Source organism: Hypomesus nipponensis, chromosome 6 (genome assembly GCF_054491055.1).
Source record: "Hypomesus nipponensis isolate SF chromosome 6, ASM5449105v1, whole genome shotgun sequence".
Taxonomy (NCBI): Eukaryota; Metazoa; Chordata; class Actinopteri; order Osmeriformes; family Osmeridae; genus Hypomesus; species Hypomesus nipponensis.
This window is the reverse complement of record NC_140366.1, coordinates 6,553,522-6,571,162: the sequence shown is the minus strand read 5'-3', so window position 1 is coordinate 6,571,162 and position 17,641 is coordinate 6,553,522. Positions and strand designations below refer to the sequence as shown.

Genomic DNA, 17,641 nt, shown 5'->3' with positions numbered 1-17,641 from the left:
GGGCAGTTTCCAGACATCGACATTTTCTACATTTGGCATGATTGTCAAAGTTTTTGTAAATGGATCAAAGTGTGGGAGGGGGGGGGGGGGGCACGTCAGCCTTCCTCTCACACACGGCCAGGCATCCTAACTAAACTGGAACCCCAGCTCTAAACCTAACTCTAACCGCAAACCCTACTCCTAGCCATAGCCCTAATCCTAACCCCTGTGTCTCTTCACCATGAACTTTACACAGACCCCGAAACCTCACCTCTCCCCCCCGCTGTCTGTTTCACCATAACTGTCTCCTGATTGGTCCACAGGAGATGGAGCAGAAGTTTGAGAGGGAGCGGCTCTCATTGGAGGAGCAGAAGACCCTCCTCCGGCAGCAGCTCGATGACCTGAGGGAGGAGCTTACCTCCAAACTCAACCAAGCCAATCAGGAGGTGAGCGACCTAGCTCACCCGCTTTATTGGTGCACATGACACCCTTACGAAACGTTCCCTCATCATACGGGAGCATTTAGCACATTTGCTAATCAACTGCTAATATGTGTGTGTGTGTGTGTGTGACAGGTGTGTCGGCTGCAAGAGGAGGTGAAGGCGGGGGAGGAGGGCATGGGCTCTGCTGAGGGCCACATCTCCTCCCTGAAGGAGGCACAGGACAAGCTTCTGGAGGAGCTGGATGCCACCAGAGCCAGGCTTAGAGAGACCAGCAACCTGCTGACGGCCCTGCAGGTAGGACACACACACACACACACACAGACACACACACACACAGACACACACACACGTGGTGACACACACATCCCTACCCGCTACTCTCTCTCTCTCTCTGTCTCTTTCACTCTGTTTAATGGATCTCATTAATTATCTTCTCTCACTGCTGAACTGACGGTTTCTTACTCTGCAGGTGTATGTGTGCGTGTGCATGCGTACCGGTTCATTCACTAGAGACGCGTGCCGTCTTGGAAGCTCAGATCATTAACCTGTGTAACCTCACACATTGTCACAATGTCTCTCTCACTCTATTCTCTCTCTCACTCGTTCTGTCTCTCGCACTCTCTCTCTCTCTCTCTCTCTCTCTCTCGCTCTCTCTGTCTCTCGCTCTCTCTGTCTCTCGCTCTCTCTGTCTCTCGCTCGCTCTCACTCTCTCTCTCTCTCTCTCTCTCTCTCTCTCTCTCTCTCTCTCTCTCTCTCTCTCTCTCAGGGTGAGATGGAGACACAGAAGAGGCAGCATGAAGCCAAACTGATCTCCACCAAAGAGGAAGAGAAGCTTAAGATGGACAGAATGGCCTTGGAGCTGGAGCTGAAGTGGACAGAGACATTGAGGTGTGTGTGTGTGTGCACGCTCGTGTGTGTACATTCGTTCAGAGACCAAGATCTCTGCTCTCTCTTCCTTGTATCCCTCCAACCTCTTCAGAACCCCAGCATTCACTCACATTGGTAACCACATACCCACAGTGTGGGTTAGCGTTTTGTGGAATGTCAAGTCTTTTATTTGTCAGGTACACAGAACAACACAAGGTCAGACTGGGCACTGAAATTCTTAAGACAAGACAACGCAAGCACCTGGAATAACATAACATATAAGTATACAGAACATCATTTACATCTATGCTGAGCTTAAATAAGTGAAACTTCCTAAATATACAGACAGCAATAAATAATCGACTATACTAACCCTAATACTAAAACTTCCTAAATTACAGATAACAATAAATAATACACTATACTAACCCTAAATGCACATGAAACCTATTTCAACCCTATAACCTATTCTAACCTAAGTGGAGTCCCAGTGTGTGTGTCTCTGCATAAAGGAGTCTAATAAGTGTGTTTGTGTGTGTGTGTGTGTGTGTGTGTGTGTGTGTGATGACAGGCAAGAGTGTAAGAAGTTGCGTGAGGAGCTCAGAGAGGTTCATGAGGAGAACAGGCAGGCCGCCCTGGCACAGCTGGCACAAACAAAGGATCAGGAGATGAGCACGGCCCGGGAAGGCTGGCAGAGGAAAGTGGAGGACTTACTGGAGCAGGTGATACACGCACACACACACACACCATTTTCACAGTAGCCTATAAGAAGATAATACTTTCATAATCCAAATATTGAATATGATGATAAATATTTGAGATTCATTCTCGGGGTAAGGAAACGAATCATGAATTGCAAATGGAAGAGCAATTTCCCCGTCGGAGCTCGCATTGGCTGGAGGTCAACAGCAATTGGCGTCCACTTGTCTCCTCTCAGATATATCCGGGTGGGGGAGGAATGTCAGAAAGATAGGAGAGTCTTTTGGAGCACATAGAGAGATATGTGGTATCAGGGGAAGACATCTCCCCACTTCAACTGCAAATGGCTGGAATGGTTTGGAGTTTGAGTTTAAGCACACTGTAGTACCTACTTGTCACAAAAAATATCAAGATGGATGAAGTCTTGACGACACATGGAAGTGCAGCAGGAAGAAAGTCGTGCATAGAAGGACACAGTAATACCTTTTGTATCGATCCCGTTGTTTCTTCCGATATACTCCCTGGACTGGAACACAAGTCCTTGTGAGTGTACACCGGAAGTGCAGCCCCTCCCTCCACAGCCTTCTGAAGCTATGAAGAAAACCTCTAACCTGTACCCCCCCCTCTCTCCATCCCCCATCCTCCACCCCCACCCCCCCCACACACACCCAGATCTCCCGGCTGAAGCAGAGCCTGGAGATGCAGCTGTCCCAGTCGCAGAGCTCCCTGCAGCAGCTGCAGCAGCAGTTCAGCCAGGAGCGGGAGCACCTGAGGCAGCAGCTGGACGAGCTGCAGACGGAGCACCAGCGGCGGGAGCAGCGGCTGCACGAGGCGCACTGCTGCGCCATGCAGGACCTGGAGCACGCCCGCCAGCACAACCTCAAGGTGTTTCGCAGTCGCTCTTTTTGTGGTCGTTAGTTTAGCATGTTTTTTGTGACGACGTTTGTGGCTAGCCTGGGATTTTCTATGCGACATGGCACTGGGGCTGGGCAGACTGGCCCTGTCTAATCAAGTCAATGCTAGGCTGCTTTAGGAAGTCTATTAGACCTCTAAAAACACCAGAAGTCACCCGTTAGAAGAAATAACACGCCAGAAATAATGCCCTGGACTCTAGTATGTCATGTTTTTGCCGCATTTCTCTCTAGTGAGGAGAGCTATTATTGGTATCATTAGTGACTGATCACCTGGAGGTAGCACCAAGATTGCACTGACATTGGCAGAAGCAAGCAGCAGCTAACTTGGCAGCATTCCAGGAGAACCTCATTTAATTTGAAGAACTTGGGTATCCTTTGAAAATCTATCAAGTTAGCTAACAAGAATCTAACAAATATGCAAAAAAAGGGCTTAACCCTAGGGGTTAGCTAATGTAATCTACCTAGCCACATCGTTCACCAACTATACTGTCCTCTTCACAAGACAAAACCCTAAAATATCATGTCTTCATTGTCTTTCCTGTGTAAGACCCCTTACTGTGGCTGCTGCTGCAGATCAGTGTTGTCACTCCCAAAGTGAAATACCTAATCAACTCATTTGGGGATATGGTGCTGTCATTTAAATATAGGCAAACAGAACTGTTAGCCAGCTGTCATGTCACCTAATCAGTGAAGTGTCACCCATGGGGTTGACTTTGTCTACCCGAAGACAATCTGCAATTATCAGCCCCAGATTAGTTCTTCACACACACACTTCTGTCGCCTGTCTGTTTGTCTGTCTTGGTTTTTCATGTGTCTGCTCTTGTTCAACTACCTTTGTGGGGACCAAATGTTCTCCCAAGGATATTCAAGTAAAAAACTTGACCTTGTTGGGCCCTTTTTCTGTGCCTCATAACTTCAAATTTTCAGAGTTGGTGGTTAGAGATAACACAACTTCAAATGGATGTGAATGGTCGAGCCCCACTACGATAGAAAAACAAACCTGTGTGTGTGTGTGTGTGTGTGTAGGAGCTGGAGGAGCGTCTGAGGCAGCACCACCACATGGAGCTCCAGTCTCTGAGAGAGGCCCACAGACAGAGCATCGAGACCCTGAAGCAGCAGTCGGAGCAGGAGCTGCAGACGCTGCGCTTCGAGCTGGAGGACGAGGGCAAAGCCATGCTGGGTGAGACGCGAGGCCCACCAGAGGACTGTCCTCACGCTGATACCCTGGGGCTTGTCTCTCACGTGGGACTGGCACCACCACTGCAATTGCTATTATGGATGACTGTTCCAACAACTGTATTCAACAACACATTTCTATTGTCTTCCAGCAATATGTTCACGTAAATTGGGCCTCGTGTAACTGAATTAGAGCCAATTTAGGCATGCTCATTTTGCAGTTTCCGGAACATATTGTAGACGAGCGCTTCATCAGCTGAGCTCACCCAGAAGGCTGCTGTCAGTCTTTCATGAAATTAAAACTGAAACTCCTGTAGGTTGAGAATACACACACAAACACAAGCATGTGAAATACAAACTGCAACAACAACAAAAAAGACACAAATATCCCTGTTAATAAGTTACAACACGCTCGATTTGTAAAGAGCCATGCTCTTGGGACTTTTTGTCCCACAAGGCAGTAACAGTACTCACAGTGATCCAACCTGCCCTGTTTACCACACCTCCCTGAGGTAGCGAGGCTGCTACTGTAACCCAAGTGTACTGAGCTACAGTGGTGTCCCTCTCAGGCACAGTAGATCTGCTGGGTGATGAATCTGGTGTAATTAACCTGGACGGCCTCTGCAGACCCTGGTTAACACAGAAGCTCTCCGGGGCACCAAAACCACTCACCCTCTTTTTATTTGAGGTCTTTATCTCTCAACCATGCATCATTCTGCCTGTTGTTCCGCCCCCCTTCTTCCTCCCCTCTCTCACCCATGCGCCCCTTCCTCAGCCTCCCTGAGGTCAGAGTTGAACCACCTCCACGCGTCGGCCATCGAGCACCTGCGTCAGACCCACCAGCAGGAGACGGCGGCCGCTAAGCTGGAGCTGGAGAACGCCCTGGAGCAGAGCCGAGTACAGGTCAGAACCAAGGCACAACCAGGCCACAACCTGGCCACAACCTGGCCACAACCATGGCAGAACCAGGCCACAACACCTGTACATCTAACGGTGTGATAATCGTGTATTATGATTTTAAATCTAGTTGGACTTGTTTCGAATATAAAGGGCTTATCTAGTGACTTCATGGAGAAGGGAACAGGACATCATTTTAAGAAATCTTATGAAGTGAATACACTGACAGACAGATGTACTTGTTTTAAGCATATGCAAGCTCATGTTTGCACTTAAATGTGATCGGGCAGTTTGGCAGTGTTTAAGAGTCAATCTTACTAGATTCTGTGTCAAACATGCACAACTCAGTGAGCATCTTTAACAGTCACTTTTGACCCGTAGAGAAGGATAGTAAAGTATGAAGCTAGTACACGAGCGACTAGCTCTGGTTAGCAGAGCAGACTAGTAGTATAGGATGGAGAGATCAGCTCTCTTCAACAGACTAGACTAGTCTCAGTGTGTGCCCTCTGTGGACTGAAATGTTCAACACTAAAGGCTAGCTTGGAGTGGAGATACGTCTCCCTTGGCAACAGTCCTCTCACTCCTCTAAAGCTTGTGTGTGTGTGTGTGTGTGTGTGTGTGTGCTTGTGCCTTAGCAAATGTCTGTGTATGATGTCTGTGCGGGCCTGTGTGTGGGTGGATTGGTGTGTGAGATGCGTTAAGAGCTAGCATGCCAGCTTTTAGAGGGGTCCTGTCATACTGGCCTCCAGAGAGCGTTGATGACAGCTTTGACTCACACAAACCGGCTGTTGCAAATGAGAAAGTGCCATTTGGCTTGTTGCAGCGTACGCTTGCCTTGGTGTGGTCTGACCCACTCTTACTACTGTGTGTTGGAGCTTAAAAGGAATGTGCCACAGGCCAAGGCCAACGATATCTACCATTCTCTCGTCGCCCTCCCTCTCTTTTTCTCTCTTTCTCTGTCTCCTGTTTCTTTCTTCTTCTCTCTACCTCTTTCTTTCTCTATATCTTACGCTCCCTTCTCTACGTTCCCTTCTTTCTCTCTCTCTCTCTCTCTGTTTTGCTCTCTTTCTCTCCCTCTCTCACTCCCTCTCTCTGTCTCGTTCTCTCCCTCTCCGTCTCTGTCTTTGTGACAGTATGTACAGTCAAATAAACTCTTAAGCCGCCTGAATTCACTTTGCTGCTATTCAGCTAGATCTAGATCCCTGACAGAACCAGAGAAGTCAGAAGTCACCTTGAGGTCAAAGGGACGGCGTCGACCGCGTTGTTGTTGTTTTCCATATAGGCATGTCAGGCTAAGCAGGTATTACGTGTGGAATTGGAACCACTGAGGCTGCCTGGCTAAAATGTGTCAAAGGCTAATCGCTAGCCGCTACTCCGACCACAGCCCCAGCTGCTGTGTCACGTGTCGCAGCAGCGGCTCGTATCAAACCGTAAATACCTGCTGTTTGAGTCAGCCCCCCCCCCACCCCTCTCACGGTCTGCCCGCTTGGATATCTGGCTAATTACCCCTAATGCCCCTGGCCGCACGCATCGCCATCCAGATGTTGGGGCTAAGCCACGCGTCACGCGTCACGCGCCACACGCTCGTCCTGTGCGTTACCAAGGCGACGGAGAGGTCAGAGAGCAAAAGCAGGACTCTCCCTGCTGAGTAGAGATCCGCTGACTGTCCCTGGAAAACAACACAGAGATTATGATGCCTCATCCGGTTAACCTCCCACTCAGTCCTCAAACAAGCTGAAAATAGGTGTGTGTGTGTGTGTTGGCAGGCAGGCAGGCATGCAAATGAAGGTTTGTGTGTGTTTGATACACGTGTTCCTAGACTTCAGAGATGATGTTCAACCTTTTGTGGACATCGTATTACGCAATATGTAATTGGTGGGTTGGGAAAAAATCCTTTCAAATGTGGTGAGCCATAGATGGGCTCCCTATAGCACTGACACATCTAGGACACACACACACACACACACACACACACATGCACACGCCAGCACATCAACCTTGCCTTTAGCCTGTTCTCTCCCAGTGCCTCTTACACACACACACACACACACAGAGAACAGAACAGAATGCAGCATGTTCCAGCCATTTCAAGTCAGACCGCCCCATCCTGAAAAAAACCTTGTTAAACACCCCTGCAAGGCCATGTTTTGTGAGTGAGCGGCTGCGTGGGAAATGAATCCGTGTGTAGCTGCGTGCATACCTTCATCCTTAATGACACTGATATGGTAATCGCCGTCTCTCGGTCTCTCAGAAGGGCCTTGCTGTTTGCAGTCGTCTCTTGCGGTCTGAGCCTGTGTTTTTCTGCCCGGCTATGCCACCGCTGTGATCTTCCCCAAATCAAAACGACATGTGCCTTTTAGTGCCTTCATCAAAGTCCCCACGTTGGTTTCAACTAGTGGTGTTGTTCCAGCATCCTTGCCAGCCCCGCTTTCAGGAGCGGGGACAGTTAGTGTAGAGCGCCCTAGTGTGGAACGGACCCGGAGTCAAATGGGCTAGAGTACCGAGGACTAGCGTGGAGAAAAGGACAATAGTGGACTAGCGTACCCTAGCCTAGTGTACAGCGGACGAGCAAAGATGTGATTAGAAGAGATTGGACTAGAGTAGGGGCGAGCTTGGATTTACATTTTTGTAATTGAGATATGATGATGATGTTGTTGTTGCTGCACACTGTCTTTTAACACAGGCTGTTCCTTGGCAGTAATATCAGAACCGTGCACTTTCAGTAATGGTCGACCGCACTTACGTTCTGCACTTCTAATGTCAGATGAAAGCCTCTGCCTAATGTAGAAGCTTCTGGTAATGACTCCTCCTCTGCATGAGATGTTTCTCAGATGAGCTGTTAGTTGGCTGACGTGAGCGATGCTCTGTCCTAGCATACAGGGCATCCGGAAAGTATTCACAGCGCTTCACTTTTTCCACATTTAGTCTTTTTACAGCCTTACTCCATAATGGATTCAATTCATTTTTTACCTCAGAATTCTACACACAACACCCCATATTGACAAAGTGAAGACGGTTTGTTCAATATGTTTTATGGATTTGCAAAAAAATAAGAACGAAAATGTTCATAAGTATTCACACCCTTTGCTCGATACTTTGTTGAAGCACTTTTGGTAACAGTTACAGCCTCAAGTCTGTTTGAGTATGATACTACAAGCGTTGCACACCTATGTCGGGGCAGTTTCTCCCATTCTGCTTTGCAGCACCTCTCAAGCTCCATCAGGTTGGATGGGGAGCGTCCGTGCTCAGCCATTTTCAGATCTCTCCAGAGATGTTCAATGGGGTTCCAGTCTGGACTCTGGCTGGGCCACTCGAGGACATTCACAGAGTTGTCCCACTGCCACTCCTTTGTCATCTCAGCTGTGTGTTTAGGATCGTTGTCCTGTTGGAAGATGAACCCCCCTGCTCCTGCTCCCAGCTATGGAGATAGCACCGAGATGCTGTCGAACAGGGTTGAATCTGTAAGGTCCTTTGAAACAATCCTTTTGATTGAAAGATATGTCTTCATCTCTTCAGGCTAATTTTCCATACGGAGAGAGAGAGAGAGAGAGATAGACCGGTAGAGAGAGGGAGAGATATTTGGAGAGAGAGAAGGGGGTGGTGGGGGGGGGGGGGGGGGGTTGAGATGAGTCGAGAGAGCAGCCTGCAGTATTCCACGCTTTAATGGCTATAACATTGTCATTATCTTAATCTGACTGCATGAAATTGCGTTCACGCCAGTCGGGGTGTTAATGTGAGTAGATTGGGGAGGTGATTACAGCAGAGCGGTTGGCTCCGCGTCACCTGTGTGTGGCTGGGCCAGCCGCCGAGGGTCTTCTCTAGGACGGGGGGAGGAAACGAGGGGGGGGGGGGGTCTTTCCTCCCCCCTCGTTGACTCGCATCCTCTAGCTCCCCTCTGAGAGAGAAAGTGTACTCACTCGCACAGTGCAGCATAGTCCGTGGCTTGGCTGTGAAGGTGTCAGAAGGCATTAGAGTGGCCCTCGGGGACAACACGGGGGGCCACACAACAACACCCCCACACACACACACACACACACACACACACACACACACACACACACACACACACACACACACACACACACACACACACACTACAAGTAACGAGAGATAGAAAGAAATGCTGACAGTTTTTCTTTCCTTCCTTTGTGCTCGTTTGTGCGCTCACCCGTGTGCATGGGGTGTGTTTGCGTGCGCGTGTGTGTGTGTGTGCGTGCGCGCGTGTGTGTCAGGAGCGGGAGCTGCTGGGCCGTATCTCAGGCCTGCAGGAGGAGGTGGTCTGGAGGAAGCAGCACATCGCCGAGCTGGACCACGAGATCCACACCCTGAACGAGAACATCAGCACCCTGACCAAGGAGCTGGAGCTGAAGGGCAAGGAGGTGCTGAAGATCCGCAGTGAAGCCAACCAGCAGATCAGGTGTGTGTGTGTGTCTGTCTGTCTGTCTGTCTGTCTGTGTGTGTGTGTGTCTGTGTGTATGTTTGTGCATTTGTGTTTGGTGGGTACAGCACGCCAAGGGGTCGGAGGTTAACTCCGTCAGCCAATCCGATCCAGGCGTTGCCTCTGGTGACCTCAGGAGACAGTGTGCACGCTGAGACACTGAGGAGGAAGGATGGAGAGAGGTTATATAAGGCCAGGTTTAAATGTGGTCCATCATGCTATCTATGCCCTTCCTGACTCTGTTCACGGCAGGCTAAAAAGGCATTAATAATGCACCAATGATGTTTAAATAATATATTGGTGATGAATTAATTATTCCGTCAGACAGTAGGCTTGAGCTCATTAGGTCCAAGGTTGCCTGGGTGAGGGATGAAAGAATTGACCCTGCCCTCGTCTAAACATGGACTACAAATTATGGGGTTATGGTTTGTGCGTTGTACACATGCATAGCACAGCTGTGCGTATGCATGTGTATGTGTTGGTGTGTAGCGTGTGTGGGTGTAGCATGTGTGTGTGTGTGTCCTTTCGGAGCACGTTTGACAATCCCATTATGCAACGCTCCAGCTGACTCCACGATTGTCGAGATCAAAAGAAGGAAATCTACAAACAAAGGAGTGAAGATGCAAGTCCCTCGGGGGAGGGAGGGGGGATACGGACCTCATGTGTCCTCCTCCTCCTCCTCCTCCTCCTGCTCCCTGCAGTGGAATATCCAGCGACGCTGGTCATCCAGTCAGTCAGTCCCTGATGAACAGCTCACAAAGAGCCCGGGGCCGTATCGGCCGAGCTGCTACGAGATGACGCCGTACTTCCCGTGCGGCGACTCGACAGTTTTCCAAGCCAAGACGGGGAACGATCCCTCTTCCACGGAGACCAACTCTCATATCAAATATACATGTTTTTCTTGGAAAGACACGGCGTTTCACCACGGGGGGGTTTGTGTTGGTGGGTGGTGGGGAACGCGGAATGAAAGGTAGATAAAACATTGATGCAGAGGGGATGAGAAGGGAGTCTTGACAGTTTGTGATTGCTCTAATATTTAGAGCGGACGCGTGTGGAGGTCGACTGATCAGGCCCTCACAGGGATACCGTGTGAGACCGTCTTCGGTGGTGGGCCGAGGTTCGAAGAAAACCCATTTTACATCGGGAATGTTCCGTACTGCGGTGCCGGAATATCAAAGTAAAGAAAATTGTTAACGAAGCACTTCCAAGGATTTCATGGATCATAAACCTAATCAGGTCACGAAACTGCGAAAAGAAGCCAATGAATTATTGAAACATTGGCTACAAATTGAAATATTGAAAAGTGCTCCCCTCTGAATGCTACATTTGTAATGGTAGTGGATCATGTGCTGACAGCGCCATCTCAGGCCTGCTGTTTTCACTTGTACCATCATCTACCAGCATGGACACTCACAGGCAGGGTGAAACTACTACATTAACCATGATGCTCTGCCATAGACCAGATGTATATCCAAGACCCAATCTCTACTCTCTGCCAGAATAATAGATTGGTAGAGAGTCAAGAAATTGCAATGTTAACAGTTTGTGAAATAGGGCTCGCGTAACAATCCTGGAAAGAAAAATGACATGACTCCAACACCTCTCAACTTTTTGTTCCCAAAGGGCAAAGCCCCTAAAGAACTTCAAGAAGGCCTTGCTTCAGAATTAAGTGATACAATTAGAAGTAGCAAGCTATCTACTGGGATCTGTATCTCTTAATATGTAAATGTATTGCATTACAAACACAACCAGTGACTAAGGAAGAGTTGATCAGCCATCAGGAAGGACTTTGAAAAACTACTTTTTTTTATCGTATGACTTAAAAATACTTGTAGCAGCAGTGGCTGTCACTCATCACTTTGACTGACATGAACTCCTCTGCCATTTTTATTTTACTAAACTTATTTTTTTGCACCGCTTTAATTGATTATGTTCTGTTTTTGGCTTACTGTCAACTCTCATATGCATCAAAGCAGAGACAGGACTTATTGAGTGAGATTCATTGAGAAGGTTTATAAAGGCTCTGGTTTCTGATCCCTCTTCTCTATCTCTTGGTCTCTCTCTCTCTCCCTGGGTCGTCCCATTTTGTCTTTCTGTCTTCTGGTCTCTCTCTGGTCTTCCCCCTCTGATGTCTTTTTTTCCCCCTCTCTGTTCTCTCCTCTGGTTTATATCTGCTCTCGCTTCTCTCTGGTGTCTTTGCTGCATTTCTCCTCTGATCATCTCTCTCTCTCCCCCATCCCTCTCTCTATCTCTCTCTCGCTCTCTCTCTCTCTCTCCCCCATCCCTCTCTCTATCTCTCTCTCGCTCTCTCTCTCTCTCCCCCATCCCTCTCTCTCTCTCATTCCTCTGGACTCTCTCCAGGGCTCATGAGCAGGACCTCAGCAGGAAGCAGGAGAGAGAGCTAGCCGAGTTCCACGCGCTCCACAGCCGGGAGACCCAGAACATGCTGTCCGACTTCAACAAGGCCCAGGAGCTGCTCAAGGACAAGATATCAGCCCTGCAGATCCTGTATGTGTACACACACACACACACACACCCATACTCCTCTGCATTCTCCTCAACACTGTAGGACCGTGTCTGGTGAGCATCGTAGATCCCATAGCAGAGTGTGAGAGAGGATTTAAGAATATGTCGCCACAGCAGAGATGTTGCAGGCCGCGATGGTGTCCACCTGGTTGGACCATGTCTGGCTGTGCGTGTCTGAAGGTTGGAGTTATAGGTGTGTTCTAGTGGCAGATGAGCTCTCTGTAGGGGGCCTTGGTAGTGCTGGGTGAGGTGTTCCAGGCACTGCCTGAGACACACACACACACATTCTGTCAGACACACATGCTCACCCACGCACGCACACACACCCTTAGTGTGTGTCCAGCTTCGCCATGTGCCAGTGTGGTTACATAAAGGTCTGGCAAACGAGAGCAGGCCACTGTCCCATGCACAGCTACGACCAGGGTTGGGGTGAAGAGGTGTTTGTGCGTGCGTGCGTGTGTGTGTGTGTGTGTGTGTGTGTGTGTGTGTGTGTGTGTGTGTGTGTGTGTGCGCGTGTGTGTGCAGCAGATGCTCTGGCAGGGCGCAGGGCAGACAAGAGCCCAGGGACTTTGTGCTGTCAGAAATGACCTCATTTGGTGTTGAACTTGAATTGGAGCAGGGAGGAAGACAGAGAGAGATAAAGAGAGAGAGAGATAAAGAGAGAGAGAGAGAGATAAAGAGAGAGAGAGATAAAGAGAGAGAGAGATAAAGAGAGAGAGAGAGAGATAAAGAGAGAGAGAGAGAGATAAAGAGAGAGATGGAAGCAGCGCCGGTCCAGCTTAGGGGAGAGTGGTCGGCCCCTTGTGTGTATACTGAGGGTCATTTCCATGGTGATCAGGGTAAGTCAGCGACTGTGTCAACAGTCTTTTTGATGAGGGGACGTATTGGGGTCCTTTCCCATAGGTGTCCTATCGCTGCCTGCTCATTTAAAAGTCAGTCTTAAACGGGATGGGATTTCTTGTGTGACGTTGACTGATGCATGGCCTGACTTGTGGAACTCTAGATGATTCTCCTTGAAAACGCGTCACTACATCCTCATTGCGACGTAGATCTTAGTTTCAATATTGCTACCTTGTTAACTGGACTCATTTGAGCTCATTTCCACGCGCATTTACAAACAAGGGCCTCAGACCTTCCCATCGCATTGTTGCTTGACTTGGTGGTTGTTTGACTTTGAGACTGAGTTCTATTGGCACATAGCAACCAAAGAAACGTACACTAGAGAACCTCAGCCGGGCCAGCTATGAATGTATCCCGTTGTGTACGTTGTGTGAAGACAGATGAGTCCAAATGGAGTTGTTCTATCTGACATAAAACAGCACTCATTAGACAATATCTTTTCCCCTCTCAATTAATCACTATGACAGTCTCATTCCCCAGGGCCTGTCCCAGGAGACTGCAGATCTTCTGCTATTTAGGCCTTATGAATATTTAATAATACTCTCTCCTCTCTCTCCCCATCTATTGGCTGGTCCTTAGGGACCCGGCCAGCCTGTCTGTTGTATGATTGGTTATTGTTTATTTTGGGGGTTGTCACAACTTTGGGGCATGAAACCACCAGTGGGGGTTGATAACCACGCTACAACAGCTAGAAAACTGCACAGCGACCACACAGCACTTAGGCAACTGTTTTGTTTTGGTGTTTGTATACATTATATGACAGGGTATCTTAAATTCAACATTTTTTTGTCTACAGCTGATTTTTGAAAATCACTAAACAATACCACTACGACCACTAGACCAGTGGTTCTCAACCCTGGTCCTCAAGTACCCCCTGCCTGTTGGCTTTTAGCTAACGACCATTCATTTGAATCAGGTGTGTTGGAACAGGGAAATATCTAAAACATGCAGGACAGGGGGTACTTGAGGACCAGGGTTGAAAACCACTGCACTAGACAACCCAGCAACAACCTCTAAACAACCCAGCTACAACCACGAGATGACCCTCTAACAACCTGCAGACAACCAGTAGACAACCAGTAGACAACCAGTAGACAAACCAGCTACAGCCACTAGACACCACTTCTGCGAACACGGCCTAGACGATCTCAGCGCAGCCTCCCAGGCAGAGAGGAAGGATTGTCTGTTCCAATCTCCATGATCCCTGCGCCCCACATTGGCTTGGAGTCGGCTGCTAGTTTCCAGCGCTGTCAACACGTTCACACACTGTCGCCCTCTCCAGCACCACACCCTGCCAGAGACCAACCATGTCAGTAGTACACTCCAGTGAGACCCCCTCCCCCCCCAGCGGAAACTAACACACCAGCAGTCTCACTCTCAGTCTGAAAAGGGTACCGTAGCGCTGTACAGGTTGTGAGGTCGTAGTAACACTGGCGTCGCACTGTTAAGTCAGTGTGTGACACGTGGTTACTGACAGTCGGCACCCATGCACTCCTGCTACGGCACCCTCTGTTGGTTTGGAGGGCTGTTGCGTCAGCATCTTGGTTTAAACTACGCCAAACCAAACCCTCGTTTCACGAAACGTTCCACTTGAACACATGTAACAGTAATTGACGTGCGTTTCATTTGCATCTCAGTTGGCATCGATCGCCTGTTTGCAACGGCGGGTCAAATGTGCACCTCAGATAACGAAGGTAAACAGTCACTGACACGGGTCTGTGTCCGAGCCACAGAGGTTACCTCCAGCTCGAGGTTAATACCTGGAGAATATTCTAGAACAGAATTGAGTCTACAAGGTAGGTCAGCGAAGTCACATTTGCGTGCTAGAGCAGGGGCCGGCGCCGCAGTATGCAGATAGAAGCAGCTGGAGCTTGAGCCGCGAATCATTTGTCAGTCTAAACGCAACCCACGGAGGGTAGATTATCCCTCGAGGAATAGAGGTCCTGACAGCCTGCTGCACATTGAGCCACTTGAGGTGTGAGTAGACTGATCAGCTTTAGTCTAGTAGTAAACAGTAACTGTCTACTGATCTTGGTAAACCAGCAGCACTATTAGGCAGTCGCGAGGACAGTATCGATTCTCTCCTCCTCTCTTTTTCTCTCCTCTGTGTCATATTGCTCGGCTTGGCGCGCATCTGATCGCGCACGCTTTCATCGTCCTAGTAGAAAACTCGAGCAGATCAATAGTGGACAGGTTGCCTCCAGGGAAGTTCAGTTTCCTCTCTGCTGTCTGGTTCTCAGGGCTGCCCCAGCTATAACCCTGTGTGTGTGTGTACGTGTGTGCGTGTGTGTGTGTGTGTGTGTACGTGTGTACCTGCCAGGCTGGAGGGAACAGAAGACAAGTTCAGGAACAGAGAGAGCCGTCCAGAGGACCTGCAGGTCATCGCTGAGCTCAAGGAGATGGTGGCAGAGAGAGAGTCCCTGGTTAAGAAACTGGTGGTGAGTGGTAACACACACAACACACACACACACACATATACACACACACACACACACAGGTTGTTTAGTCCTACAAACCCACAGGTGTTTCAGCTGCATTTACTTTGCATTTGATCAAAACTATCTCCGTTGACCGACACTAGCAGAACACCGTCACTCTTAATTGACACTTAAATGTTTTATACTTTTAATCTTTGATGTGTTTCTTTTTTGTTGTACACATTACATCTTTATGCTTTCATACATTTGTTATTGTTTTACATGACCTTGGACATGTAGTATCACATTACCTGCCATTTATTATTAAATGTCCTCTGTGTCTATACATTACATTGTAATGTACATACATTGTCTATGTATTACAAGACTTTTCTCACATATAATCACATGACCTCATGTGTTATTAGCTTGGTCTTTCCTTTACTGTGACATGGCCTTTGTCATTGATCTTGCCTGTATTAACATTAACCTCTGGCATGCATTATCAAATTACGGATTCAGGACGATAAGAAGTTTTACCAGCTGGAGCTGGTGAACAGAGAGACCAACTTCAACAAGGTGTTTAACACCAGTCCCAATGTTGGTGTCATCAACCCCCTGATCAAGGTGAGCCTGACCCCCCCCCCCACCACTGACCTCCTGACCCCCTAACCCTCCTCTCTGCTCAGCCCTGTGGTTCCTAGTGTACGCAGTAGACCGGGGTTGGGGGGGTGGGGGGTGGGGTGGGGGGGTTCTGGTTTGTTGCGCTGTTGGCATAGCTACATGAGCAGCATTAATTTACATTTTGGGCCATTTGAAGAGATTCGGATATGGGTTGGGGTTTTTTCATATCAGTGTTTCTTCTGAGGTTAGCTGTGAACAGACCAGACCCACTGCCTGCGATACTGTGCCCTTCACTAGCTACAGGGCTGACCAGTGCAGACCTGCAGTGTTTATTTGTTTATCACCATTACAACACTGTGTTCTTCACATTGGAAAGTGACTGAAAGTGAGAACATTACCTCACCTAGCTGGCCCATGTCTACCTGGAGGGTACCTGGTCTCATTCCAATATGAAAGCTGCTGGCTCGATCTCACTGGAATGGAACCCTGCCCTGCATGGATATGGATAGCAAAAATCCATTCCAAGTTCTATAACTTCCAAGAGTTCAGTTGTGTGTTACATTATACATTATGTGTTTGTGTACGTGTGTGTGTGTGTGTGTCGCCTTCCTGTTCCAAACATCCAGTTCTCCTTTGCTTTCCAAGCCATTCTGTGTCAGATTTCTCCAGAACCTTCCTTCGTTACTTCCTTCCTCATTCTAGCGTCCATCCCGTCCCAGCTGGTCGAGGCTCCAGCTACCACTTCACTCTAAACCCTCTGAATCTCCATCATGACAACGATAGCTCTCTGCCTTCTCCCGCTCGACGAGCTCTCCCTATTACTCCATTTCTTTTTTGTATTTTTTTTTTTTTCTTTCTTCCCTCTGTTGTCTTTTTTTGTCCCCCTATCTCTGTAGCAAAAGAGAAAGAATGAGAAATCCGCCACCAGATTCAGCAGCTCTCCCAACCTGCGGGCGGCGGAGCTGGCGGGCGCGGGCACGGGAAGTGGGCAGCAGCAGCCCCAGCCCCACCGCCTAGAGCCCATCCCCAACTCCCCCTTACACCACCTAGAGCTCAACACGAGCAAGCCTCTGCCCCCGCCAACCCCACCCTCCGAGCCCAAGAAATTCATGAGGTGAGCCCCACCACCAGCACCCTCCTCCTGGGCCCTCAACGTAACCGATTTATCAGACAAACTTGAGCTGAGGCCCAGGGCCAATGGGAGCTCAGCACACTGACTGACCTGACACACGGAGGCGGGGCCTTGACACGTCACCTGTGACCTTGTAGGCTCAAGGCTTGAGGTTGGCCTCTACTGGCCCAGCTCACCTCCCAAGCAGCTAACCTGCTGTTCCCAAGCTTTGTCTGTGACAAAGGAACTCAATGTGACACTGATAAATTTGTTCCCTCAACTTACTCACCTCGCCTAGTAACAGGAAATTGAGGGCAGCAACTCCCTCTGCCAATCACGGTTCACCTCAGCCCCTCAGGTGGGCAGGTCTGTGGTTTACCATTCCTCCCTCTCTGTCATCTCCCGGGCGGTGTCACATGGGAGTTTCTTTGTCAAACACAGAACAAGGATATCTTCAGCTGTGCTGTCAAGTCCACAAACATGGTGACACAAACCAACCTGTCTCAAGCCCCTTACGGCACATGAGCTTTGAAAATGGCATTGGAATGCAAACAGGAGCATGTTGTTGATGTTGTTGTTGTTGTTGTTTTGTTTACCTCCACTGTCTCTTACCATGCTGACGGGCGTGAGCATGCCAGTCGCGTCCACTT

General features: G+C 48.9%; 1 protein-coding gene across 14 annotated transcripts in view; it reads left to right on the top strand.

Moving 5' to 3' along the window:
- fam184ab (family with sequence similarity 184 member Ab) overlaps window positions 1-17,641 on the top strand; it is a 44,505-nt gene that overhangs the window by 23,094 nt on the left and 3,770 nt on the right. For 5 of the 14 annotated variants that reach the window (XM_084700029.1, XM_084700034.1, XM_084700033.1 and 2 more), the window contains 12 exons: window positions 303-425; window positions 555-716; window positions 1,189-1,310; window positions 1,861-2,011; window positions 2,661-2,873; window positions 3,929-4,082; window positions 4,854-4,981; window positions 9,208-9,392; window positions 11,775-11,921; window positions 15,160-15,277; window positions 15,773-15,883; window positions 16,777-16,994. In XM_084700029.1, the coding sequence (XP_084556155.1) occupies window positions 303-425; window positions 555-716; window positions 1,189-1,310; window positions 1,861-2,011; window positions 2,661-2,873; window positions 3,929-4,082; window positions 4,854-4,981; window positions 9,208-9,392; window positions 11,775-11,921; window positions 15,160-15,277; window positions 15,773-15,883; window positions 16,777-16,994 (1,832 nt within the window). Of the gene's footprint in view, window positions 1-302; window positions 426-554; window positions 717-1,188; window positions 1,311-1,860; window positions 2,012-2,660; window positions 2,874-3,928; window positions 4,083-4,853; window positions 4,982-9,207; window positions 9,393-11,774; window positions 11,922-15,159; window positions 15,278-15,772; window positions 15,884-16,287; window positions 16,995-17,641 lie in introns of those variants that run through there. The other 9 variants (XM_084700041.1, XM_084700039.1, XM_084700042.1 and 6 more) reach the window with 7 other exon arrangements.